General features: G+C 42.8%; 1 protein-coding gene across 8 annotated transcripts in view; it reads right to left on the reverse strand.

Moving 5' to 3' along the window:
* Window positions 1-25,772, reverse strand: part of l3mbtl1 (L3MBTL histone methyl-lysine binding protein 1) — a 31,638-nt gene that overhangs the window by 1,659 nt on the left and 4,207 nt on the right. For 3 of the 8 annotated variants that reach the window (XM_047375053.1, XM_047375069.1, XM_047375062.1), the window contains exons 5-21: window positions 22,141-22,309; window positions 21,622-21,760; window positions 21,412-21,460; window positions 21,136-21,224; window positions 17,989-18,093; window positions 17,703-17,838; window positions 11,190-11,281; window positions 10,632-10,783; window positions 8,909-9,006; window positions 6,865-6,968; window positions 6,666-6,776; window positions 6,356-6,497; window positions 4,824-4,926; window positions 4,037-4,225; window positions 3,910-3,959; window positions 1,283-1,440; window positions 1,127-1,189 (exon numbers count right to left, since the gene is read on the reverse strand). In XM_047375053.1, coding sequence (XP_047231009.1) covers window positions 1,127-1,189; window positions 1,283-1,440; window positions 3,910-3,959; window positions 4,037-4,225; window positions 4,824-4,926; window positions 6,356-6,497; window positions 6,666-6,776; window positions 6,865-6,968; window positions 8,909-9,006; window positions 10,632-10,783; window positions 11,190-11,281; window positions 17,703-17,838; window positions 17,989-18,093; window positions 21,136-21,224; window positions 21,412-21,460; window positions 21,622-21,760; window positions 22,141-22,309 — 1,949 coding nt within the window. The remainder of the gene's footprint in view (window positions 1-1,126; window positions 1,190-1,282; window positions 1,441-3,909; window positions 3,960-4,036; window positions 4,226-4,823; window positions 4,927-6,355; window positions 6,498-6,665; window positions 6,777-6,864; window positions 6,969-8,908; window positions 9,007-10,631; window positions 10,784-11,189; window positions 11,282-17,702; window positions 17,839-17,988; window positions 18,094-21,135; window positions 21,225-21,411; window positions 21,461-21,621; window positions 21,761-22,140; window positions 22,310-25,772) is intronic. The other 5 variants (XM_047375078.1, XM_047375093.1, XM_047375085.1 and 2 more) reach the window with 5 other exon arrangements.

Here is a 25,772-nt window from a genome sequence, read left to right on the forward strand (position 1 = left end):
TCAAGGACAGTTTTGTTTTTTTTGCCAACAGTAGGGATTGGTATCAACGAAATGACCTTCAAACATGTGATATGTTTAGCCTTTCATTTTTTCCTCAGGTCAAAGAATCTTTAGATCTGGTGTGAAAGACAAGGTTATTGTTTTCACTCATCGTGCACAGAGCCTAGACCTTGATATTAGGTAAGGGGCCATCTAACTTAGAAAGCTAGATAGTTTGAATAATTTTGTATCTTTAAATATTAGGCATTAGAGTTGGGCATCGAGTCTTGAGAATTGATTGGAACCGGGATTAATTCAAATTTTTAAAAGTCAATTCCTAGTTTCAATACTTTGTCAGCCGACCAGAAGAAGAAGCTGCTAAACACCAACGAAGAAGAATCCATAGGAAGTGTGTGTGCAACCACAGGCAGTGTGCGGAGGTGATCGAAAGCGTGGCTTAACTTTAAAAAAAATATGATCAGTGGGTTCAGTGCAGCACTTGCAATAAGTTATGATGCAAAGGAGATGCACGACCAACACGATTAAACACCTCCAGATTCATGGTGGAAAATTACCACAGCGCCCGGCCTTCCTCCACTGGATCTTCCTCCGGCTCCAAAACCCAGCCTAGCATTGATTGCACTGCAGTCAGAATCAGGTAAGTAAAACAATAAAATATGTCTTATACCAACACTGTGGCAGCTAACCAGTTATACTCAACCTAAAACGGTGGGTTAACTCAAATGCAGATACTCAGCTAACGTTGGCCTATGTAATATTTTCTAGACAAACGACCAGCAACTGCTGAGGGAAATTCACAATAAAGCTTATAAAAAGTCAAAAGTTCATAGAATGAAAAAAGAAAAAGAACTTTGGTTAGCTAGCTCATTTAAACCACTTTAAACTTTTTTGGACTCTGCCTCCTAAAAGAATCGGAATCAAGAATTGCTAGAAACGGGAATCAGAACAAGGAATTGGAACCAGAATTGTTCAAATTGAAATGATGCCCAACCTAATTAAGCATAATGGTTATGGCCATTGCTTGATTGCCAAGATACTTAAAAAGACATAATGTATTTTAAAAAAGCTGCTAAATTTACTTTGAAGAAATGGGACGGTTGACAAAATTATCATTTGTTGGCCGTACCTCCTCTTTAAAGAGACGAGCCTGTTCTTCACAGCCAATCAAATTCTGGACGAACCTGAAGACCTGAAGAGCCGACAGACAACATTCCAAATGATCAAAACACAGACAATATTTAAAAATAAACGAAAAAGAAGGTAAGCTATATCGTTTGCCGACCTCATCAACACTCCATGTTGCCACCTGGCTGGCGTGGATGCCCTGCACTCCTGGTAGCAGCTTACAGTGCTGCTCCCAGCAGAGAGACAGAGTCCGGTCTGACTGACCGCTCAGGGCTGACATGAACAGGGACGGATACATTCCCTCTGAGGACATGTCTGTCGACATAAAAACCACTAAACTGGCTGGGGACTAACACATAGCACATGGATAAAAAAGGGCTAAACAGAAAAATGTTCAGAGATTTAAAAAAAAAAAGTCACAAATGTACACGTTGTGATGGCCTTTCTATACCAACAACAACAATACACACTTTGTTATTATTTGGTTTTTTATACTTATCATGTATTTTAATATTTTAGGACTTTGTTGAAGTTTTTAAAAATATTTTATGTGCTGATTTTATTTCACCCCACATCATCTCAATGAGATGGAGATCTGGGCTTTGACTAATTTTCATTTGTTCATTTTCAGCCAGTGCTTGGTGGATTTATTGGTATGTTCTGGGTGATTGTCATGTTGCATGGTCCAGTTCTGCTTCAGGTTTAATTTGTGTTTACAGGCGGCCTCACATTTTCCTCTAGGACTCCCCGAAACACATTTGCATTCACTGTGCATTCTATGATGGTGAGATGGCTAGGTCCTGCTGCAGCATAATGTCCCCAAACCATGACACGTCCACCTTCGTGCTTCACAACTGGTATGAGGTTGTTGTCTTGGAATGATGTATTTGGTTTATGCCAAACATGTCCTTTATTCTGATGTCCAATTAATTCAATTTTAGAGACATCTGTCTAAGGAACATAAGGGTTGTTAGACCATTTGTTTGCTGAATGTTGGACCATTTGTACGTTGCTGGACGCCACAATGCTGTTCAGCGTCATCGGCCATTTTGTACCCTAGGATAGTCTGCTACTACAAATCCCAGCAGGCACCGCGGCTGATAGGACAGTGGCGTGCGTCGCAGCGCTGATGTCACAGTAGGCTATATAACAAATGAGCTCCCTCCCAGCTGGGCTTTTCACGCTGGAAACCGATACGCGGTTACCACGCAACTGGAGCATCATTCTGGAGAAGAAAATCCCACGTGGACTTTCATTCATTCTCCCCCCATTGGCCAGCGAGAAGAAAAAATCATGAAAGAAGTTTCTGGAATAGGAAGGCCAGAAATTTCACTTTACCGATCGAAGACGTGAGTTTAACACGTAACAGAAGAAAAAAAAAAAACACGGAGGGTTCAAGGTGACGGAATCGCCATCCTTGTTTTTGTTCCAGTCAACTGTTGAGGGTCCGTCATATCGTTCCTTTTTGCCAAGGACGCCAGAGGACGAAACTGACCGCTCTCCTGAGTTATGCATGGACGCGTGGAAACTTTTCCCCCTCCTTCTCTCTCCCTCTGCTCAGAGGAGACAACATCAAGTAATACCGTGTTATTTTCTTTTTCTTTTTTAGAAATAACGTGGGCAGGATAGAGTAGGATTTTAGGGCGATTTAGAATCGCCACTTATAGTCCAATGTGTTCTAAATTGTATGTGCATGCAATATTTCATTAAAAATTTGATTGATGTTGGACATCTGAAACCCACTGTGCTTTTCAAGCTTTGTGTGTTTTGCTGTGTTGTTTTAACACATGAGAGCAAGCTCAGGGTACATTTTAAAGTTGGACTGTTAGAATTTCATGGTGGAAACTCACCATCTCTTTGTCTGCATCCTGCGTGTTGCTTTTTACTGGTTTGGCACCAAAAGTTTTATTGTCCTTTGTTCGCTGAGCTTCCAACTTTGGGGGGAAGTTTTATGACCCTGTGGGGTGTGTTACACTGAGCTACATCTCGGTAGGGCAGCTCCCAAAGCTTCGCTCAGCACCATATTATCACTTTTTGCCATAACTGCTGGTTGGATTTTCATACACACTCAATGTTGTTTTGTTTTATTCTGTGTAGTGAGATATTTTACCCTTTTATGTAGAACTTTGCATGTTTGATTAGGTGAAGATTATTGAATCGGAAGAGCGTGATGTATCAGGGCTGTTGATTTAGTAAATACTCACGTAGATAAAGAGAGAGCGTTTGTGTTTATTTTGAGCAAGAGTGATTTGTCAGTCAAAATAAGGTTGAAGATCCTCCACCTGCTGTGAAACGGTTGATTAAACAGTAACATCTAGTAATAGTTATCAATTATTAATGAGAATTTAACAATTGTAATTATCAAGGGCTTTGAGCCACACATGACAACACCAGAGGACATCTCTGGTTTCAATTAATAAATAAGGATTTTTGGTTAAGGAATTAATTTTTCTCAAATTATGATTTTAAATTATAATTCTTGATAAATATTAATAATCATAATTCTAACAGGGGGTATGTCTGGTTTCTTCTTGGCATGGTCTCTTTCTGTACGTACAGGCAGTGCCTTCATTTCAACAGTACCAAGAGCAAGCTATAGGTGCTATAGGTGCCATGATGATAACATGAAAGTAAATATATATATATATATATGTTCAAATCTTGCTAATAGCAGGATAGGATGTCCTAGTTTTTTCACATAACTGTAAATAAATACATAAACAAATAAAATGCTTATACTGCTGTTCATTTCACATATAAAAACAAAAACAGACAAAACCTTACTCTGGTAGTCCCTCTGTTGGTTCTTTCTGTATTTGGGTGGACGGCCAATCCTTGAATACAAGAAAACATTTTTGTGGTTCTAATGAGAACATTAGAAGTACATGTATATGCAGTCGTAGGTTTTTACCTGCCACGGTAGTGCGTTTTCTTAGTTCTCTGGCCGAAGAAGAGGTTTCTCTTGCATTCGGAGTCCGACAGGTCGGCCTTCAGCCTGCCCTGGTTGCGCTCCGCCAGCGGGCAGCCGGATATGCAGTGATGGGCAGTGAACCGACCGGTCACGTGACCTGAACCATCGCAACCCGGAGTTGGACACTTCCTGTTTCAAAGACAGCCACGGATGAAAGGAATATCTAGATAATTTACAGGGCTTTTATATTTTTCATTTCATTTTTAGCATCTAGACAATGAATGTTTCATTTTTAATACATTTTTCACATTTTCAAATAATCGTCCCAAGGCCCAGGTTTTTAGAATAAGAAGAGATGGTTAATATAGGTAAATATAGATAAATGTATTTATCTTTCACTTTAATTGCTGGAATTCAAACAGATCATTCCTTAAATGTATCAGCTCACAACAGACTTTCCTTTGATTAACGACAAAAAGCATTTTGTTTCTGCAGAGAAATAAGCTGTTTGGTCCCAAATTATGCTCTAAAACATCAAGATACATTTTCACTGTACACTCTATCTAATTTTTTTTTTTTTTTTCAAACACACTTTTAACTCTATTTGTCTTTTTCACTTCTGATAAACTTCATCTTTGAGATGTTGGTCTTTGCTCTACATTTTTGTGTTTGTTTCTTCTTTTTCAGTGGTGCAAAACTATGTTTCAGCTTGAAGGATATTTAGCAAAAAGTGTTTAAATATGGCTTTGGTAACGTGAATAGATTAGCAGGTTAGTTCAGTGCTCACCTGTTGTGGAAACTGTACTTGTTGGTTCTGGGGTGGCTGATGGGCTTGCAGGGAACCGTGGTAGGGTAGGTGTTCTGGCCTGTAGCAGGAGGCTCTCTCACACCTAAATGTTTACAAAATAAAATAGTGACATGAACAGAAAAAAATTTTCCCCCCTTACAGATTTCTTCTCTGCTTTTTTTTAACACTTAAATGTTTCAGATCATCAATTAAATATCAGAAAATAGAATATGAGCAAAAACAGAATGCAGTTTTCAGATGATGGTTTCATCTATTAAAGGGAAAAGCTATCTAAACCAACCTAGCTATATGTAAAAAAAGAATCCACCCCCTCCCCTAAAGCGACTACCTGGTTGGGCCACCCTTTGCAACAACAGCTGCTATCAGGTATCTGTGATAACTGGCAATCAGTCCTTTACATAAATGTGGAGGGATTTTGGTCCACTCTGCTTTGCAAAATTAGGTTAATTCAGCCACATTGGAGGACTCTGGAGAAAAGATAACCTTTTTAAGGTTACACTACTGCATCTCAGTTGGATTAACATCCAGGCTTTGAAAAGGTCCCTCAAAAACCTTCTTTTTTCAGTCCTGCAGAGGAGCACTTGCTTGTGTGGTTTGGATCACTATCCTGCTGCGTAACCAAATAGTACTTGAGCTTAAGATCATAAATTGATGGCTGGACGCTCTTCTTCAGGATTTTCTACCAGAGAGCAGAATTCATGGTTCAGTTACAGCAGCTCGTCCAGGTCCTGAAGCAGCAAAGCATCCCCAGAACATCACACTACCGTGTTTAACTGTCGTTGAGATGTTCTTATATGTAAAACGTTGTGTTTGTTCTGCATCAGATGTATCGAGATGCACACCTTCCACTTTTGTCTCATCAGTCCACAGAATATTTTCACTGAAGTTTTGGGAAACGTCAAGAGTTTTATTTTTGTAGACGTGAGATGAGCCTTTATGTTCTTTTTGGTCAGCAATGGTTTTCACCTTGAAACTCTCCCATGGAAGCCATTTTTGCCAGGTCACTCTTTGTTATTGTTGAATCATGAACTCTGACCTTAACTGAGGGAAATGAGGCCTGCTGAGCTTTAGATGTTGCTCTGGGTTCTTTATGTTCTCTTTGAGTTATTTTTGGTTGGTCGGTCAGTCCCAGGATGTTTCATGACTGATGCATGTTTTCTTATAGCCTTCTTCATCTTGTCAGACAGATTATCAGGCAGTTATCAGGCTTGGGTGCGGCTTTGAAACTAAACCAAATAAATGTGGTTAATCACAGTAACCTCATGATTTAACAAGGAAGACAGGTAGGTCCAGGGTAGTTTGGATAGCTATTTCCCTTAATAAATTACATAAAATACATTATTGAAGAACTTCCTTTTGTATTTACATTTAAGAGTGACAAAAAAGTGAAATGGAAGACATCTGGAAGGATACGGTACTGCATATGGAAGATGAGCTCATCTGCAAATGATGGTCACACACATGCTCTCCAATTGGCGGATTTAAAAAAAAGACAGAGTTCCTGTTGCTACCATGTGGTTGCTGACTTTTAGCATCTCGAGGAGGGAATTTCAGAGGGTGACCAGTCGCTTCGCACCACCCTGCTGGGTGTACGTCTGGGTGATCTGAGTCCATCCACTCATCATAGACATTACTCCAACCATCATAATGAACCTGGGAAAGAAAAAACAAACAGGAGCGTAGTCCAAAGATAAACATTGGAAATGCACACAGTTGAGGCTGTGTCCAGGACTGCAAAATATGATGTCAACTGAGCCAATTAAAAGGTGAGCATGGGTATATAAGATTACATACGAGTACCACTCAAATAAAGAGTACTACCTTAATACGATGAGTCTCTACTTCTTCCACTGTGGCCACTCTGATCAGACCAGGGCTTCTCTTGTCCACAGCCTCCAGTTTCATCTGAGGCTGGAAGTTGTGAGGGGGCCTCTGCATGTTGCAAAAAGCCAGTTATAGCAAACAGGTCAAACATATTCTACGTAACCTGTACATAAAAACTGCTTATTTATTCTCTCACCACTTTAAAGGCATCGGCGGCCACAGCCTTAGAACCAGTCTCCTCCAGGTACCGAGACCAGGAGAACTGGCCAGGGTCAGGATAATCTGGGGCAGCAGAAAACACTTTTTATGGTGTGAATATGTACTTTTAACTCCCTGCCTACAATTATTTTCATGTGTATAAAGTACCTCCAAAATCCATATCAGCAACTTATGACATTTTTTCTAACTATGACTTCTTAAAAGATACAGGAAAAAACATCTGGAAAAACCATAATGTCTAAGTTTAAGAAGATTTTACACCAAACTTACATGAATCAAATCAGGTGCTTACCTTCTAAAAGTCAAAGGTTATCAACATACAGGTCCTTCTCAAAATATTAGCATATTGTGATAAAGTTCATTATTTTCCTTAATGTCATGATGAAAATTTAACATTCATATATTTTAGATTCATTGCACACTAACTGAAATATTTCAGGTCTTTTATTGTCTTAATACGGATGATTTTGGCATACAGCTCATGAAAACCCAAAATTCCTGTCTCACGAAATTAGCATATTTCATCCGACCAATAAAATAAAAGTGTTTTTAATACAAAAATCGTCACCCTTCAAATAATCATGTACAGTTATGCACTCAATACTTGGTCGGGAATCCTTTTGCAGAAATGACTGCTTCAATGCGGCGTGGCATGGAGGCAATCAGCCTGTGGCACTGCTGAGGTCTTATGGAGGCCCAGGATGCTTCGATAGCGGCCTTTAGCTCATCCAGAGTGTTGGGTCTTGAGTCTCTCAACGTTCTCTTCACAATATCCCACAGATTCTCTATGGGGTTCAGGTCAGGAGAGTTGGCAGGCCAATTGAGCACAGTGATACCATGGTCAGTAAACCATTTACCAGTGGTTTTGGCACTGTGAGCAGGTGCCAGGTCGTGCTGAAAAATGAAATCTTCATCTCCATAAAGCTTTTCAGCAGATGGAAGTATGAAGTGCTCCAAAATCTCCTGATAGCTAGCTGCATTGACCCTGCCCTTGATAAAACACAGTGGACCAACACCAGCAGCTGACACGGCACCCCAGACCATCACTGACTGTGGGTACTTGACACTGGACTTCTGGCATTTTGGCATTTCCTTCTCCCCAGTCTTCCTCTAGACTCTGGCACCTTGATTTCCGAATGACATGCAGAATTTGCTTTCATCCGAAAAAAGTACTTTGGACCACTGAGCAACAGTCCAGTGCTGCTTCTCTGTAGCCCAGGTCAGGCGCTTCTGCCGCTGTTTCTGGTTCAAAAGTGGCTTGACCTGGGGAATGCGGCACCTGTAGCCCATTTCCTGCACACGCCTGTGCACGGTGGCTCTGGATGTTTCTACTCCAGACTCAGTCCACTGCTTCCGCAGGTCCCCCAAGGTCTGGAATCGACCCTTCTCCACAATCTTCCTCAGGGTCCGGTCACCTCTTCTTGTTGTGCAGCGTTTTCTGCCACACTTTTTCCTTCCCACAGACTTCCCACTGAGGTGCCTTGATACAGCACTCTGGGAACAGCCTATTCGTTCAGAAATTTCTTTCTGTGTCTTACCCTCTTGCTTGAGGGTGTCAATAGTGGCCTTCTGGACAGCAGTCAGGTCGGCAGTCTTACCCATGATTGGGGTTTTGAGTGATGAACCAGGCTGGGAGTTTTAAAGGCCTCAGGAATCTTTTGCAGGTGTTTAGAGTTAACTCGTTGATTCAGATGATTAGGTTCATAGCTCGTTTAGAGACCCTTTTAATGATATGCTAATTTTGTGAGATAGGAATTTTGGGTTTTCATGATCTGTATGCCAAAATCATCCGTATTAAGACAATAAAAGACCTGAAATATTTCAGTTAGTGTGCAATGAATCTAAAATATATGAATGTTAAATTTTCATCATGACATTATGGAAAATAATGAACTTTATCACAATATGCTGATATTTTGAGAAGGACCTGTAAATGCAAAGGATATGAAGGATAGCTAAATGTGGTTATTTATGGTATTTATGATATATATTTGCCGTGAAAATAGTAAATTAATAATTACTGGTAATAATGTGCTGGTCACCTTGGGGTGGTGTTAGAGGAAGGTTCCTCTCCTGGCACCAACCAACAGGATGAATATACGGGCTGCTGGCATCACACCTGCACAGATTAATATAAGACAGGAATCATCTTTAACAGGAAATGCCAGATCTGATTTCTCTGTGTGATTTTATTACTCGTTTAAAAAATCTTGCAACAATGCGAGAACGTTCTTGCTCTTGTTTTTAAATTCTGAAATTTGAAATATGTAAGATTCTTTCTTTGGTTAGATTGTATTGTTGCATCTCTGTTCAGCTTCATTTATGTTTTAGTTACCATTCCCTCTTTTCTACTCCCCGTGCTGCTTCTGCCTACCTGTCTGCAACTGGGTCAACACCAAGAACTTCCTGGAGGTATTCATTTATTTTTGTTGTATTTCTATGAATTATGGGGATCAAAAGTAACAAAAATAATCAGATCTGAAACTTCATTTTTAACCTATTTCTGTTCGTTTTAGTTTGAATCCCTGTTTGGGCCCATTAGGACAGATTAACTCTAATTGACCTCCAGCTGAATATTTTTTGGAGAACTGTAAAAAAGTGTTTTCCTCCTTACAGATTCATTCTGTTTTGCCTTTTTTTACCACGCTCTCACACTTTCAGCTCATCAAACAAATCCCAATATCACACAGAGATAACCCGAGTAAATACAAAAGGGGTTACAAAGCAACTTCTAAGGCTTTGGGCCACTGGCGAAGCCAAGTGAGAACCATTATCCACACATGGAGGCTAAAACTGCAGGGAACCTTCCCAGAAGGACAAATACAATTACTCCAAGAGCACATCAACAACTCATCCAGGAAATCTGGGGGCAGCTGTGGCTCAGGTAATAGGAGTTCATCTTGTAACCAGTGGGTTGCCGGTTTGAACCCCTGCTCTGTCCGTCTCAGTCGTTGTGTCCTTGAGCAAGACACTTAATCCAACTTGCCTGCTGATAGTCATGAAACCATGAATTATGCGCTCTACCAGACAATCCTGGCAGAGAATGTCAGGCCATCAATTTGGGATCATAAGCTCAAAAAGCAGCTGGGTTAGGATATGGAAAAAAATGAATTGAAGCACACCAGTTAATCTACTCTGAATGGTTCTAAAAATCAGGAATCAGCTCTTTCTTTGACTGTAGCCTAGTCAAAGTCTGTACTTAATTACAATTGAGATGGCGTGGTATGATCTGAAATGGACCATTCATGCTCGAAAAGGTTCTAATGTGTCCGAATGAAAACAATTCTGCAAAGAAGAGTTTGCCAAAATTCCTCCACAGTGATGTAAAAGACTCATTTCCAGTTATAGCAAACACTTGATGGCAGTTGTTTCCTGCAAGCATGACGCAACCAGTTGTTAGGTTTAGGGGACAGCTACTTTTTCACGTAGGACCAGGCTGTTTAGGATAGCTTTCTTCCTTCAATAAAAAATTATTAAAGGTGTGGTGTAGTGGTAAAGCAAACGGCCCATATATGGAGCCTATTAATCCTAGACACAGCTGTCCAGGGACAATTTCTGACCTTTGGAGGTACTGCTACATGACTCTCTCTGCCCATCAGCTGATGGGCAACTGATTATTGTGAAAAAAGGCCAATACACCACAAAAAAACTTTTTAAAAGAAGTAATTATATACAAAAAGACCAAAACTGCAAAGCCAAGAAAAGACGAAGGGGCAAAATGAACCGCAAACTCGAAGGGCTTACCAGTAGTCATACGTATCATCCCAGTTGTCAAAATGAACCAGGAAGCGGTTGTCCACCACGTCTGTGACAGTCGCGACACAGATGAGCGAAGGATTCATCCGGTCGACGGCCTCAAGCTTCATTCCTGTCTCAAAACCACACTTTACATCCATCTGAACAAAAGAGCAAAAGGAACAGAAAGGAATCAGCAAGTATTATTCTAGTTATAGTCAAACACTTTAGGATTAAATAAGAGATTATGTAAAATCTGATCAAAAGTCACCATTTCAATTCATCATAAGATCAAAAATACTTTTAAAGCAAGAGCAGACTAACAGAGATTGATACTGAGATGGAAATTATATATATTTTTTCCCCTTTAAGCAACACCATCTGTTTTAATTCCACAAACATTTAGTATATATATTGTAATCCAACTACAAGACTGTAAATCTAGAGAAATGCATAACAAAAACAGTATTTATGTGTAATACCCCGGTTCCCGGCACCAAATCTCTCAGCTCCTCATGTATGCGGTTCATATACCCATGATGAATCATACTGTAGAGTGGGACTTACCCTCCCAGGACTCGCAAAAACCTCTTTGGGAGCAACTTGAGCTTTAGTCATCCTCAGATAGTTGGTCCATGTGAACTCCTCCTCCTTGCAGCCTAAAGCATTAATTTACAGGAAAAGCGACAGCATATGAAGCATTAGACTTAAAACTTTTACAGATAATTATCCTGCTTTTAAATTTATTTGCACTTATCCTGTACGTGTACATTGTTTTTTTCTGAAGATTACTTTAAAAAGCCCCTCCTTGAACCACCACCTTAACGTGGTGGACGGGTTTGAGTGCTCAAATGATCCTAGAGGCTATGTTGTCTGGGGCCTAAATGCCCCTGGTAGGGTCTCCCATGGCAAACAGGCTCTAGGTGATGGGTCAGACAAAGAGTGGTTCAAGAATCCCTCATGAAGAACAAAATATCGAGGCACGTGACGTCGCCCGGTACGGCGGAGCCGGTGTCCCACCCTGGAGCCAGGCCTGGGGTCGGGACTCGTCGGAGAGCGCCTGGTGGCCGGGTTGCTCCTCGCGGGACCCGGCCGGGCCAAGCCCGAACGAGAGATGCGAGGCCATCCCCCCGTGGGCCCACCACCTGCAGGGGGAACCGTGAGGGACCGGTGCAAAGAGGATTGGGTGGCGGACGAAGGTGGAGACCTCAGCGGCCCGATCCCCGGATGCTTAGGTTGGCTCTAGGGACGTGGAATGTCCCCTCGCTGGGGGGGAAGGAGCCTGAGCTTGTGCGGGAGGTCGAGAGATATCGACTAGAAATAGTCGGGCTCGCCTCCACGCACAGCGTGGGCTCTGGAACCCATCTCCTTGAGAGGGGTTGGACTCTCTTCTACTCTGGAGTGGCCCACGGGGAGAGGCGGCGGGCTGGTGTGGGTTTGCTTGTTGCCCCCCAGCTCAGCCGTCTCGTGTTGGGGTTTATCCCAGTGGATGAGAGGGTCGTATCCCTACGCCTTCGGGTTGGGGAGAGGTCTCTGACTATCATTTCAGCCTACGGGCCGAGTGGTAGTGCAGAGTACCCGGCCTTCTTGGCGTCCCTGTCGGGGGTGCTGGATAGTGCCCCTCCCGGGGACTCCATTATTCTGCTGGGGGACTTCAACGCCCACGTGGGGAACGACATTGACACCTGGAGAGGCGTGATCAGGAGGAATGGCCTCACTGATCTGAATCCGAGTGGTGTTTTGTTATTGGACTTCTGTGCTAGTCACGGATTGTCCATAACGAACACCATGTTCAAACATAAGGGTGTCCATCAGTGCACTTGGCACCAGGACACCCTAGGCAGGAGGTCGATGATCGACTTTGTCGTATCATCAGACCTTCGGCCGCATGTTTTGGACACTCGGGTGAAGAGAGGGGCTGAGCTGTCCACTGATCACCACCTGGTGGTGAGTTGGATCCGCTGGAGGAGGAGAAAGCCAGACAGACTTGGCAGGCCCAAGCGCATATTGAGGGTCTGCTGGGAACGCCTGGCGGAGCCCTCGGCCAGGGATGTATTCAACTCCCACCTCCGGGAGAGCTTCAACCAGATCTCGGGGGATGTTGGAGACATAGAGTCCGAGTGGACCATGTTCTCCGCATCTATTGTCGATGCTGCTGCCCGTAGCTGCGGCCGTAAGGTCTGCGGTGCCTGTCGCGGCGGCAATTCCAGAACCCGGTGGTGGACACCGGCAGTAAGGGATGCTGTCAAGCTGAAGAAGGAGTCCAATCAGCTGTGGTTGGCTTGTGGGACTCCTGAGGCGGCTGACAGGTACCGTGAGTCCAAGCGTGTTGCGGCCCGGGCTGTGGCAGAGGCAAAAACTCAGGCCTGGGAGGAGTTCGGTGAAGCCATGGAGAAGGACTATCGGTTGGCCTTGAAGCGATTCTGGCAAACTGTCCGGCGTCTCAGGAGGGGTCGACTGAGGACATTATCGGGCGGTGGAAGGAGTACTTCGAGGATCTCCTCAATCCTGCCAGCACGCATTCCGTGGTGGAAACAGAGGCTGGGGACTCGGGGTTGGACTCTTTCATCACCCAGGCTGAAGTCACCGAGGTAGTCAAAAAGCTCAGCGGTGGCAAGGCTTCGGGGGTGGATGAGATCCGCCCTGAGTACCTCAAGTCTCTGGATGTTGTGGGGCTGTCATGGTTGACACGCCTCTTCAACATTGCGTGGCGGTTGGGGACAGTGCCTCTGGACTGGCAGACTGGGGTGGTGGTCCCCCTTCATAAGAAGGGGGACCGGAGGGTGTGTTCCAACTACAGGGGGATCACACTCCTCAGCCTCCCTGGTAAGGCCTACGCCAGGGTATTGGAGAGGAGAGTCCGGCCGATAGTCGAACCTCGGCTTCGGGAGGAGCAGTGTGGTTTTTGTCCCGGCCCTGGAACACTGGACCAGCTCTATACCCTCTACAGGGTGCTCGAGGGTTCATGGGAGTTTGCCCAACCGGTTCACATGTGTTTTGTGGACCTGGAGAAAGCATTTGACTGTGTCTCTCGTGATGCCCTGTGGGGGGTGCTCCAGGAGTATGGAATCGGGGGCCTTTTATTAGGGGCCAGCCGGTCCCTGTACGAGCGGAGCAGGAGTTTGGTCCGCATTGCCGGCACTAAGTCGGACCTGTTCCCGGTGCATGTTGGACTCCGGCAGGGCTGCCCTTTGTCACCGGTCCTGTTCATAACTTTTATGGACAGGATTTCTAGACGCAGCCAAGGGCCAGAGGGGGTCTGATTTGGGGACGAGTGGATTTCGTCTCTTCTTTTTGCAGATGACGTGGTCCTGCTGGCCCCCTCTAGCCAAGACCTAGAGCATGCGCTGTGGTGGTTCGCAGCCGAGTGTGAAGCGGCTGGGATGAAGATCAGCTCCTCCAAGTCCGAGGCCATGGTACTCGACCGGAAAAGGGTGGCTTGTCCTCTTCAGGTTGGAGGGGAGTTCCTGCCTCAAGTGGAGGAGTTTAAGTATCTCGGGGGAAGAATGGAGCGGGAGATCGACAGACAGATCGGTGCGGCTGCCACAGTAATGGGGGCGCTGTGCCGGTCCGTTGTGGTGAAGCTGAGCCGAAAAGCAAAGCTCTCAATTTACTGGTCGGTCTACGTTCCTACCCTCACTTATGGCCATGAACTTTGGGTCATGACCGAAAGAACGAGATCACGGATACAAGCGGCTGAAATGAGCTTCCTCCATAGGATGGCCGGGCACTCCCTTAGAGATAGGGTGAGGAGCTCGGCCATCCGTGAGGGGCTCGGAGTAGAGCCGCTGCTCCTCCACATCGAGAGGAGCTAGTTGAGGTGGCTCGGGCATCGATACCGGATGCCTCCTGGACGCCTTCCTCGGGAGGTGTTCCAGGCACGTCCCACCGGGAGGAGGCCCTGGGGACGTCCCAGGACACGCTGGAGGGACTATGTCTCTCGGCTGGCCTGGGAACGCCTTGGGCTTCCCCTGGAAGAACTGGAGGAGGTGTCTGGAGAGAGGGACGTCTGGGCGTCTCTGCTGAGTCTGCTGCCCCCGCAACCCGGTCCCGGATAAGCGGAAGACGACGAGTACGAGTACTTTAAAAAGCTTAAGTTTATACATTTGAACTGAAAACACCTACAGCGAGGAAAATAAGTATTTGAACACCCTGTGACTTTGCAAGTTCTCCAACTGAGAAATCATGGAGGGGTCTGAAATTTTCATCTTATGTGCACGTCCACTGTGAGAGACATCATCTAAAAAGAATCAGGAAATCACAATGTATGATTCTTTAATCATTTATTTGTGTGTTACTGCTGCAAATAAGTATTTGAATACCTGCCAATCAGCAACAATTCTGGCCCCCAAAAACCTGTTAGTCCGCCTCCACTCCACTTATTATTCTAAATTAGAAGCACCTGTTTGAGGTCGTTAGCTGCATGAAGACACCTGTCCACCCCACACAATCAGTAAGACTCTAACCACTAACATGGCTAAGACCAAAAAGTTGTCCAAAGACACCAGAGACAAAATTGTAGACCTCCACAAGGCTGGAAAAGGCTACAGAGCAATTGCCAAGCAGCTTGGTGGAAAAAGATCAACTGTTGGAGCAATTATTAGAAAATGGAAGAAGCTGAACATGACTGTCAATCTCCCTCGGACTGGGGCTCCATGCAAGATCTCACCTCGTGGCGCATCAACGATCCTAAGAAAGGTGAGGAATCAGCCCAGAACTACATGGGAGGAGTTGGTCAATGACCTGAAGAGAGCTGGCACCACTGTTTCCAAGGTTACTGTGGGTAATACACTAAAATGTTATAGTTTAAAGTCATGCATGGCATGGAAGGTTCCCCTGCTTAAATCAGTACACGTCCAGGCCCGTCTTAAGCTTGCCCATGAGCATTTGGATGATCCAGAGGAGTCATGGGAGAAGGTTCGGTGGTCAGATGAGACCAAAATAGAACTTTTTGGTCTTAATTCCACTCGCCATGTTTGGAGGACGAAGAATGATGAGTACCATCCCAAAAACACCATCCCTACCGTGAAGCATGGGGGTGGAAGCATCATGGTTTGGGGGTGTTTTTCTGCACATGGGACAGGACGACTGCACTGTATTAAGGAGAGGATGACCAGGGCCATGTATTGCCAGATTTTGGGGAACAACCTCCTTCCCTCAGTTAGAGCATTGAAGATGGGTCGTGGCTGGGTCTTTCAACATGACAATGACCCGAAGCACATGGCCAGGATAACCAAGGAGTGGATCCGTAAGAAGCATATCAAGGTTCTGGAGTGGCCTAGTCAGTCATCTTTGGAGGTAGCTCAAACTCCATGTTTCTCAGATCTGGAGAAGATCTGTGTGGAGGAATGGGCCAAAATCGCTGCTGCAGTTTGTGCAAACCTGGTGAAAAACTACAGGAAACGTTTGACTTCTGTAATTGCAAACAAAGGCTACTGAACCAAATATTAATGCTGATTTTCACAGGTGTTCAAATACTTATTTGCAGCAGTAACACACAAATAAATTATAAAAAAATCATACATTGTTATTTCCGGATTTTTTTATTTAGATTATGTCTCACAGTGGACATGCAACTAAGATGAAAATTTCAGACCCCCCCATGATTTCTAAGTGGCAGAACTTACAAAGTCGCAGGGTGTTCAAATACTTACTTTCCTCATTGTATGTAATACCTACATAGAAAGTTCAGCTAGTATTTTGCTATTACTCACACCAAAGCACTTTTTTATTCCTTGACTTTAATTATGGCAAAAACTTGTAATGTTTTTTTTCTTTTCTGCAATTTATTCAGTACAGTTGGTTTACTGTTTTGTTTTTATGCTGATTGTGAATGATTACTTTGGGGAAGCAGTCAATTATTCAGCAAAGATTAATCTGTTCTGTGAAGGCCTCAGAGGCTTGTTAGAGAACATTATTGAACAAACAGAATCATGAAGACCAAGGAACATAGCAGACAGGTTAAGGAGAAAGCTGTGGAGATGTTTAAAGCAGGGTTAGGTTCTAAAACAATATCCCAAGCTCTGTTCAATCCGTTATCTGGAAACAGAAATAGTATGGCACAACTGCAAAGCAACCAGGACATAGACATCCAGCTAAACTACCAAGCTGGGCAAGGACAACACCAATGATAGAACCAGCCAAGAGGCTTAGTGTAACTTTGCAGGAGCAACAGACATCTACAGCTCAGGAGGAAGAATCCATCAACACAAAAACTATTAGTATGGCCTTATAGAAGTTTGGCAAGAAGGAAGCCATTGCCAGAAAAAGGTGCCCTGGACACAGTGAAACGAGTGGTGGCAACATCATGCTGTGAGGATTCTTTTCTTCAACAGGAAAATTCAAGCTGGTCAGAGTTTATAAGTGAAGCTAAATGCAGGATATAAAACATGTTAGAGGCTGCAAAAGACTTCAGGCTGAGTAGAAGTTCACCTTCCAGCAGGATAATGACCCCAAACATACAACCAGAGCTAAAATGGAATGGTTCAGATCAAAGCAAATTCTTGTTAGAATGGCCCAGTCAAAGTCCTGACCTGAAATTAATTGAGAATCTGCGTGATATGGAAATGTATGTTCACAGATGTCGTCCCGCCAATCTGACTGAGCTTCAGGGATTTTGGGCAAAGAATTTGAGCAACAAATTTGGCCTGCAGATGTGTAAACCTGTTGAACAACAGACTTGCGGGTGTAGCCGCAGTAAAAGGTAGTTATTGACTATAGAAGTGTTAAATGCAAATACAGTTTTCAGTTTGTAAAAACCACATATTTTCCTTTACAGTAACGTACTCCTTCATATCGATCAGTAACATAAAACCCTAATAAAACACAATGAAATTTGTGGCCATTTTTGACAAATCCACTGTGACAAATTCAGAATTGTAAGCCATGTTTTGTAAAACTAACATTTAGTTTGAATTAGGCAAAATTTCTAACAAAGAAAGCAAGGAAATATTCCATACAACAGATTTATTTGGTCAAAATAAAAAACAAAAAACATAACTGTGGGTCATGAAGATTCAGTGGACGTGTTCTTTGGTTTGGATTGAGGGATTAGTGTGGTTTACAGACGTCACCTCTGACCTTTGGGAGTGTGCAGCTTGTGTCCTGTGCTCTCACACCAGCCTGCAGGGTGGATGTCGGGAGAGTTGGCATTCACCCAGAAGTCGTGGCAGTCAGAGTAACCGTCAAAATGGAGCCGTAGCCGGTAACCGCATACCTGCATGATTACAGCACAAACCCCACATTAGAGTAACGGATGCCGGAGTAGGCTGCCTGACCTCATTCTGAGCTCTAAAGAGTCTGTGAAAAACTGAGATTTTTAATCAACATTAATCATTGTGGCCTGTGAGAGTCATGTGTGGCTCACCTCTGCCACCGTGAGGACGAAGTACATGGACGGATGCTGCGGGTCGATGCCTTCCAGTTTCATCCCCTGCTTGAAGCCGTTCTTCACAGTGGGGGCTCTCTGTGCCTGAACACATGGGGGAACAAGCTATTCATTCACTTCAGCACCGATCACGGATGATACAGGTCCTTCTCAAAATATTAGCATATTGTGATAAAGTTCATTATTTTCCATAATGTCATGATGAAAATTTAACATTCATATATTTTAGATTCATTGCACACTAACTGAAATATTTCAGGTCTTTTATTGTCTTAATACAGATGATTTTGGCATACAGCTCATGAAAACCCAAAATTCCTATCTCACAAAATTAGCACATCATTAAAAGGGTCTCTAAACGAGCTATGAACCTAATCATCTGAATCAACGAGTTAACTCTAAACACCTGCAAAAGATTCCTGAGGCCTTTAAAACTCCCAGCCTGGTTCATCACTCAAAACCCCAATCATGGGTAAGACTGCCGACCTGACTGCTGTCCAGAAGGCCACTATTGACACCCTCAAGCAAGAGGGTAAGACACAGAAAGAAATTTCTGAACGAATAGGCTGTTCCCAGAGTGCTGTATCAAGGCACCTCAGTGGGAAGTCTGTGGGAAGGAAAAAGTGTGGCAGAAAACGCTGCACAACGAGAAGAGGTGACCGGACCCTGAGGAAGATTGTGGAGAAGGGCCGATTCCAGACCTTGGGGGACCTGCGGAAGCAGTGGACTGAGTCTGGAGTAGAAACATCCAGAGCCACCGTGCACAGGCGTGTGCAGGAAATGGGCTACAGGTGCCGCATTCCCCAGGTCAAGCCACTTTTGAACCAGAAACAGCGGCAGAAGCGCCTGACCTGGGCTACAGAGAAGCAGCACTGGACTGTTGCTCAGTGGTCCAAAGTACTTTTTTCAGATGAAAGCAAATTCTGCATGTCATTCGGAAATCAAGGTGCCAGAGTCTGGAGGAAGACTGGGGAGAAGGAAATGCCAACATGCCAGAAGTCCAGTGTCAAGTACCCACAGTCAGTGATGGTCTGGGCCGCCGTGTCAGCTGCTGGTGTTGGTCCACTGTGTTTTATCAAGGGCAGGGTCAATGCAGCTAGCTATCAGGAGATTTTGGAGCACTTCATGCTTCCATCTGCTGAAAAGCTTTATGGAGATGAAGATTTCATTTTTCAGCACGACCTGGCACCTGCTCACAGTGCCAAAACCACTAGTAAATGGTTTACTGACCATGGTATCACTGTGCTCAATTGGCCTGCCAACTCTCCTGACCTGAACCCCATAGAGAATCTGTGGGATGTTGTGAAGAGAACGTTGAGAGACTCAAGACCCAACACTCTGGATGAGCTAAAGGCCGTTATCGAAGCATCCTGGGCCTCCATAAGACCTCAGCAGTGCCACAGGCTGATTGCCTCCATGCCACGCCGCATTGAAGCAGTCATTTCTGCAAAAGGATTCCCGACCAAGTATTGAGTGCATAACTTTACATGATTATTTGAAGATTGACGTTTTTTGTATTAAAAACACTTTTCTTTTATTGGTCGGATGAAATATGCTAATTTTGTGAGATAGGAATTTTGGGTTTTCATGAGCTGTATGCCAAAATCATCCGTATTAAGACAATAAAAGACCTGAAATATTTCAGTTAGTGTGCAATGAATCTAAAATATATGAATGTTAAATTTTCATCATGACATTATGGAAAATAATGAACTTTATCACAATATGCTAATATTTTGAGAAGGACCTGTATAGATGCAGACTAAACTGTTGGTGGCCCCTGAAAAAAAATGTATAAGACTTCTTTGTAGTTGAAGTATGAGATGATGCAGGAGGCCATTTCCTTATGGCTATCGGCCGCTCAGCGGGATGAGGACTTAAATGTATCTATCCTCCAGGCACAATGAGGACGGTGAAGGAAGTGAAAATTTCCCCAAAGAACAGGTCGAACTTTGGAAACTTTAAAAGTTGAGCTTTTTTAACATGCTTTCACTTAAGCCCCAAATAACTGATACTTCTGGCAGATTTAGATTTTAAATAATTTTCATTCTATAAATAAATTCGGTTCTGAAAGCAAATGAGACAGACATCTTCAAAAACATAATAGTACAATGTCAAAAGATGATCCATTTAGAAAAAATAAATAACTTATTTTCATTTACATTTTATTTCCACTGGTATTTAATTTATCTTTGGTGATGAGATCTAAGTCTTTCAGATTGGAAACCCTCCTTGCCATCACCCTAATCTTTAGCTCCCTCCACAGATTTTCAATCAGTTTCAAGTCTGAACGCTGACTTGGCCTCTGAAAAACATTGACAATGCTTCCAGTCAGGAGAAATGTGCTGGTAAAACTAAAAGATTACTTTAAACCTAAATCTGCCAGGGGTGTGAATAATGTTGGGCTTAAATGTGTACGGTGGGGTTCTGTGACCTTTTCCTTACCTGCAGAACCAAAACTGAACTCAGACCGGCATCATGAAGCACTTTCTCAAGAGGGACCAGCTATGCAGTCATGAATGATCAACACCGGATTTAATCATTGTGATTTGCTTTTTATCATAATTTTTTTTATGTCTTGTAGGATTTTAATAAATGCAATATTTTTACTCAGTTTTCTATTTGCATTTTAAACCTTTTGTAATAATCTTTGTGTGGCATGTAGGCAAAAGCATTGCAAACTGGCTCAGGCTATAAATGCTAAGGTGTACGATATTTGGTATTAGTCTGAACTAAAGTAATTAAAAGGAAACAAATAAAGCTGACTGTTGGAGAGCTGCAGGAAAGACTGAATCAGATTAGGTTACATTAGATGCTATCTACATGCCAGGCGGTTGATGAGGAGCCAGACCTCTGCAACCCCTCCCCACCACGACTTTACAAAACAAAATAAACACACAAAAATGCAAATGCAGTGATTTTTATACAAAATAAAAATATTTCAACTAGATTTTTCAGCAGTGTGACATCAAATCTGTTTAACTTTATAAAGTGAAACCACTTAGATACTCAAACTCAACTTTATATTTTAAGTAAAAATAAATCTACTATTCCCACACTTCCTCCTCATTCTGGGATGATTTACTCTATTTATGCTGCAAGTTGTAAAAAGAAAGGGAAAAATACCTCATGGAAGAGTTTGTTAGGAGCAGCAACAGATTTGGTTTCTTCCAGATACTGAGTCCAGGTCCATTGCTCCGTCTTACTGTCCCCACCTTCTCAAAAAAATATAAATCAGACTGTTACTTTATGAAATGCAGCCCTGAGCTAATCAGATCGTTTTGTAGTTTCTGTGGATGCTATTTTATAACTCAGACCTAACATTTGTAAACTAAATGGACAAAGAAGTGAAATGACGGCAGAGCTTCAGAAACGAACAAAAAGACAAAAGGAAACAAGAACCTCCTCTGATGTGCCGGCCATCTGCTTTAGAATAATCCATCTTCTCATCCTAGAAAATATGTTACAAAATGTAAACCTTGTAATGACTTTATAGAAAAAAATATTTTATCTGAAAAACAATTCTGAAAATTACAGAACCTTTAAAATCCAACGCGAAGAGGGAGCTTAACACTAACTAAAGAGTAAATAGAAACCGAACTGCTGTCCCACCGTGCCCTCCATGTCAGAATCTTCCTCAGATGGACTCAGGTACTCCTTCCTCTTCCTCTTCCTCATGGGCTTTAGGTGGTCTGGGTTAAGGGAGGAGAGCCTCCCACCTGCAGGCACCTTCTCCACGCTGACACTCCTCCTAAACCAAACGGACAAATGTGATGCAGAAGATCTAATTTCCCTTCATTGTATTGCATTGTAATGTATTGTAATGTATTGTAATGTATTGAACCTGACTAATCAGATGGGATTTAATTGAACTGAATAGAATTTGATTTAATAAGATCAAAGTGAACTTCATCAAGTTGAAAGAAACTCAGCTGAACTGAGATCCATCAAAAGGAAATTAATTTGATCCATGTTACTGAATTTGACTGAAAGAAAGGTAACTGAATTGAAACTGATTGAATTGAATTAAATAAAATTTTACTAAAACAGAATAGAATTAAACTGAATTGAATTTGCTTGCGCATGTGAACAAAAAAAACTGGAAAAACAAAGCGGCTGTTAGGGGCATACTTGTCCAGGATGGGGTCCCTGCGGAGCTCCTCCATGTAGCTCCTTTGTGCTCTTGGATCACGGTTCTGTTGCTCTGGCCCCACCTGGACCTCAGGCTTGACTGGCGCCAACCTTTCTGGCTCCACAGCTGCGGCTCTCACAGCACCAACAGGAACAGACACTTCTGGGGCTGAAAAGAATTTGGATTCATATCTAGTTTACTAAAAACTGTGCTGTCTTATTGTTGCTGAATGGTGTTGTGGACATGCAGCTGCAGCCTCTTCACTTCTCCAGAGGAGCTCTGCTGCAGCTAATGGAACCGTTGCTCATCTGCACTTCATCCAGTGCAGACATGGTGGATCATTGATAGGAGAAAATAATTTACAGGAAACACGTAAATGTGTCAATGTAACCTGCAGCACCAGCAAATACGTCTACTTTTAGAGTCTTACCCAAAATTTAGGATCAAGTTTCGGATATGTTTAGGGCAGAACACACACTTATGCAATAAACCTATTTAATGCTGTTTGGTTCAGAGACATAAATCCACATTTAAAACTCTTTTTGGCTGCTCATTTTCTGCTGTTAAACACCAGATCACAATCAGACCTCTCTCTAGAACCATTCAAATATAAAATCAGTGAGATACAGTAAGTAAAATAAAATTTTGTCAGTTTTTTCAGTCAGTCAGCTAGTTTTGAGAATGATGCTGAGGTTAGCATCCCAATCATAGCGACCAGCTGGACACATCAGTACAGGTCCTTCTCAAAATATTAGCATATTGTGATAAAGTTAATTATTTTCCATAATGTCATGATGAAAATTTAACATTCATATATTTTAGATTCATTGCACACTAACTGAAATATTTCAGGTCTTTTATTGTCTTAATACGGATGATTTTGGCATACAGCTCATGAAAACCCAAAATTCCTATCTCACAAAATTAGCACATCATTAAAGGGGTCTCTAAACGAGCTATGAACCTAATCATCTGAATCAACGAGTTAACTCTAAACACCTGCAAAAGATTCCTGAGGCCTTTAAAACTCCCAGCCTGGTTCATCACTCAAAACCCCAATCATGGGTAAGACTGCCGACCTGACTGCTGTCCAGAAGGCCACTATTGACACCCTCAAGCAAGAGGGTAAGACACAGAAAGAAATTTCTGAACGAATAGGCTGTTCCCAGAGTGCTGTATCAAGGCACCTCAGTGGGACGTCTGTGGGAAGGAAAAAGTGTGGCAGAAAACGCTGCACAACGAGAAGAGGTGACCGGACCTGAGGAAGATTGTGGAGAAGGGCCGATTCCAGACCTTGGGGGACCTGCGGAAGTAGTGGACTGAGTCTGGAGTAGAAACATCCAGAGCCACCGTGCACAGGCGTGTGCAGGAAATGGGCTACAGGTGCCGCATTCCCCAGGTCAAGCCACTTTTGAACCAGAAACAGCGGCAGAAGCGCCTGACCTGAGCTACAGAGAAGCAGCACTGGACTGTTGCTCAGTGGTCCAAAGTACTTTTTTCGGATGAAAGCAAATTCTGCATGTCATTCAGAAATCAAGGTGCCAGAGTCTGGAGGAAGACTGGGGAGAAGGAAATGCCAAAATGCCAGAAGTCCAGTGTCAAGTACCCACAGTCAGTGATGGTCTGGGGTGCCGTGTCAGCTGCTGGTGTTGGTCCACTGTGTTTTATCAAGGGCAGGGTCAATGCAGCTAGCTATCAGGAGATTTTGGAGCACTTCATGCTTCCATCTGCTGAAAAGCTTTATGGAGATGAAGATTTCATTTTTCAGCACGACCTGGCACCTGCTCACAGTGCCAAAACCACTGGTAAATGGTTTACTGACCATGGTATCACTGTGCTCAATTGGCCTGCCAACTCTCCTGACCTGAACCCCATAGAGAATCTGTGGGATATTGTGAAGAGAACGTTGAGAGACTCAAGACCCAACACTCTGGATGAGCTAAAGGCCGCTATCGAAGCATCCTGGGCCTCCATAAGACCTCAGCAGTGCCACAGGCTGATTGCCTCCATGCCACGCCGCATTGAAGCAGTCATTTCTGCCAAAGGATTCCCGACCAAGTATTGAGTGCATAACTGTACATGATTATTTGAAGATTGACGTTTTTTGTATTAAAAACACTTTTCTTTTATTGGTCGGATGAAATATGCTAATTTTGTGAGATAGGAATTTTGGGTTTTCATGAGCTGTATGCCAAAATCATCCGTATTAAGACAATAAAAGACCTGAAATATTTCAGTTAGTGTGCAATGAATCTAAAATATATGAATGTTAAATTTTCATCATGACATTATGGAAAATAATTAACTTTATCACAATATGCTAATATTTTGAGAAGGACTTTTATATGGTCATTTCACAGCTTTAACTTTAGACAATATTTCATCAGAAGCGGTTTAAAATGTAAAATGCCGAGACTGATCATATTTCCAGCTGCAATATTCAACTCTGGTTAAACATTCCTGAAAAGACAGTTTATGATCTGTGAAAGCTGGACACAAAAAAAAAAGTGAACCATTCTAATGGTATTTATGGCATTTATACCAATTTAGACTCGGTCCTGTTTGAAAGCTTCATGTCATAGACTGGACCGGACTAAACAGGATTATTCTTCATGGATTACAGACTCTTTAAAACACTGTTTCTGATCTATGAAGCGTTTATTCTATTTGTGAAATATCAGTTTGAGCATTTTGGATCAAGTCCATTCTAAGAACTTGTCCACAATATAGAATAGTCAACAATAAAGGAACAGTATTTCACACACAACTTTAATACTAAAATACTACATTTAAAAAAAGGGTGAGCAGACCATTTAGCATGTAAAAAGGTGTACTATCCAACACATTTCCCAGTCGTTTAGGGTGACTCTCCCAGTTTTGCTCATCTAAGTCTTGCCAGAGATTCTATATTAGATTTAGTTCTGGACTTTGACTCAGCCACCCCAACACATAAATATGCTTTAATCTAAACCATTTATTTGCAGCTCCAACTGTATGTGTGCTGCTACAAAGTAAACTTCTAACAGCTGTTCTTCCAGGATTGGTCTGTATTCAACTCCCACCATTTTCCCATCAACTCTGCTTGCTTGCTTAAGAAAAGCATCCCCACAGCATCATGCTGTCATCACTATATTGTACAGTGGAAATGGTGTGTTTAGGATAATGCACACTGTTTGTTTTCTGCCACATATATCATTTGCATGTAGGCCAAAAAGTATAATTTTAGGTTTTAGAGCACCGGCTTTCAAAAATGGCTTTCTTGCTGCAAATGAATAGCATATCTGGGGAGTCCAAGACATATAGTTGTCCTGTTGCCAAATCTGTCACACCTGAGCTGTCAATCTCTGCAGCTCTTCCTGAGTTACCAAGAGTTAGGGGTTGATCTGTCAAATAAGATGCCAACATTAAAGCTGTAGTGGGCAAATGTAAAACAATTTCAAGGGGTAAAAGAAACTTTTGTAAGGCTTTGTGCCTTGACAGGGACTTAAAAGTGTAAATAATGTCAATGTGGTCTTAGTAACACAACTGTACTGACCAGATTCTGCCATATACTGTCAACATTGGTGTGTGTGTCATAAAAGTCAAGCCAAATATTTACTGTTTCCATCCTTCCTCAAAAATATCCCCATTT

Source organism: Girardinichthys multiradiatus, chromosome 1 (genome assembly GCF_021462225.1).
Source record: "Girardinichthys multiradiatus isolate DD_20200921_A chromosome 1, DD_fGirMul_XY1, whole genome shotgun sequence".
NCBI classification, from domain to species: Eukaryota; Metazoa; Chordata; class Actinopteri; order Cyprinodontiformes; family Goodeidae; genus Girardinichthys; species Girardinichthys multiradiatus.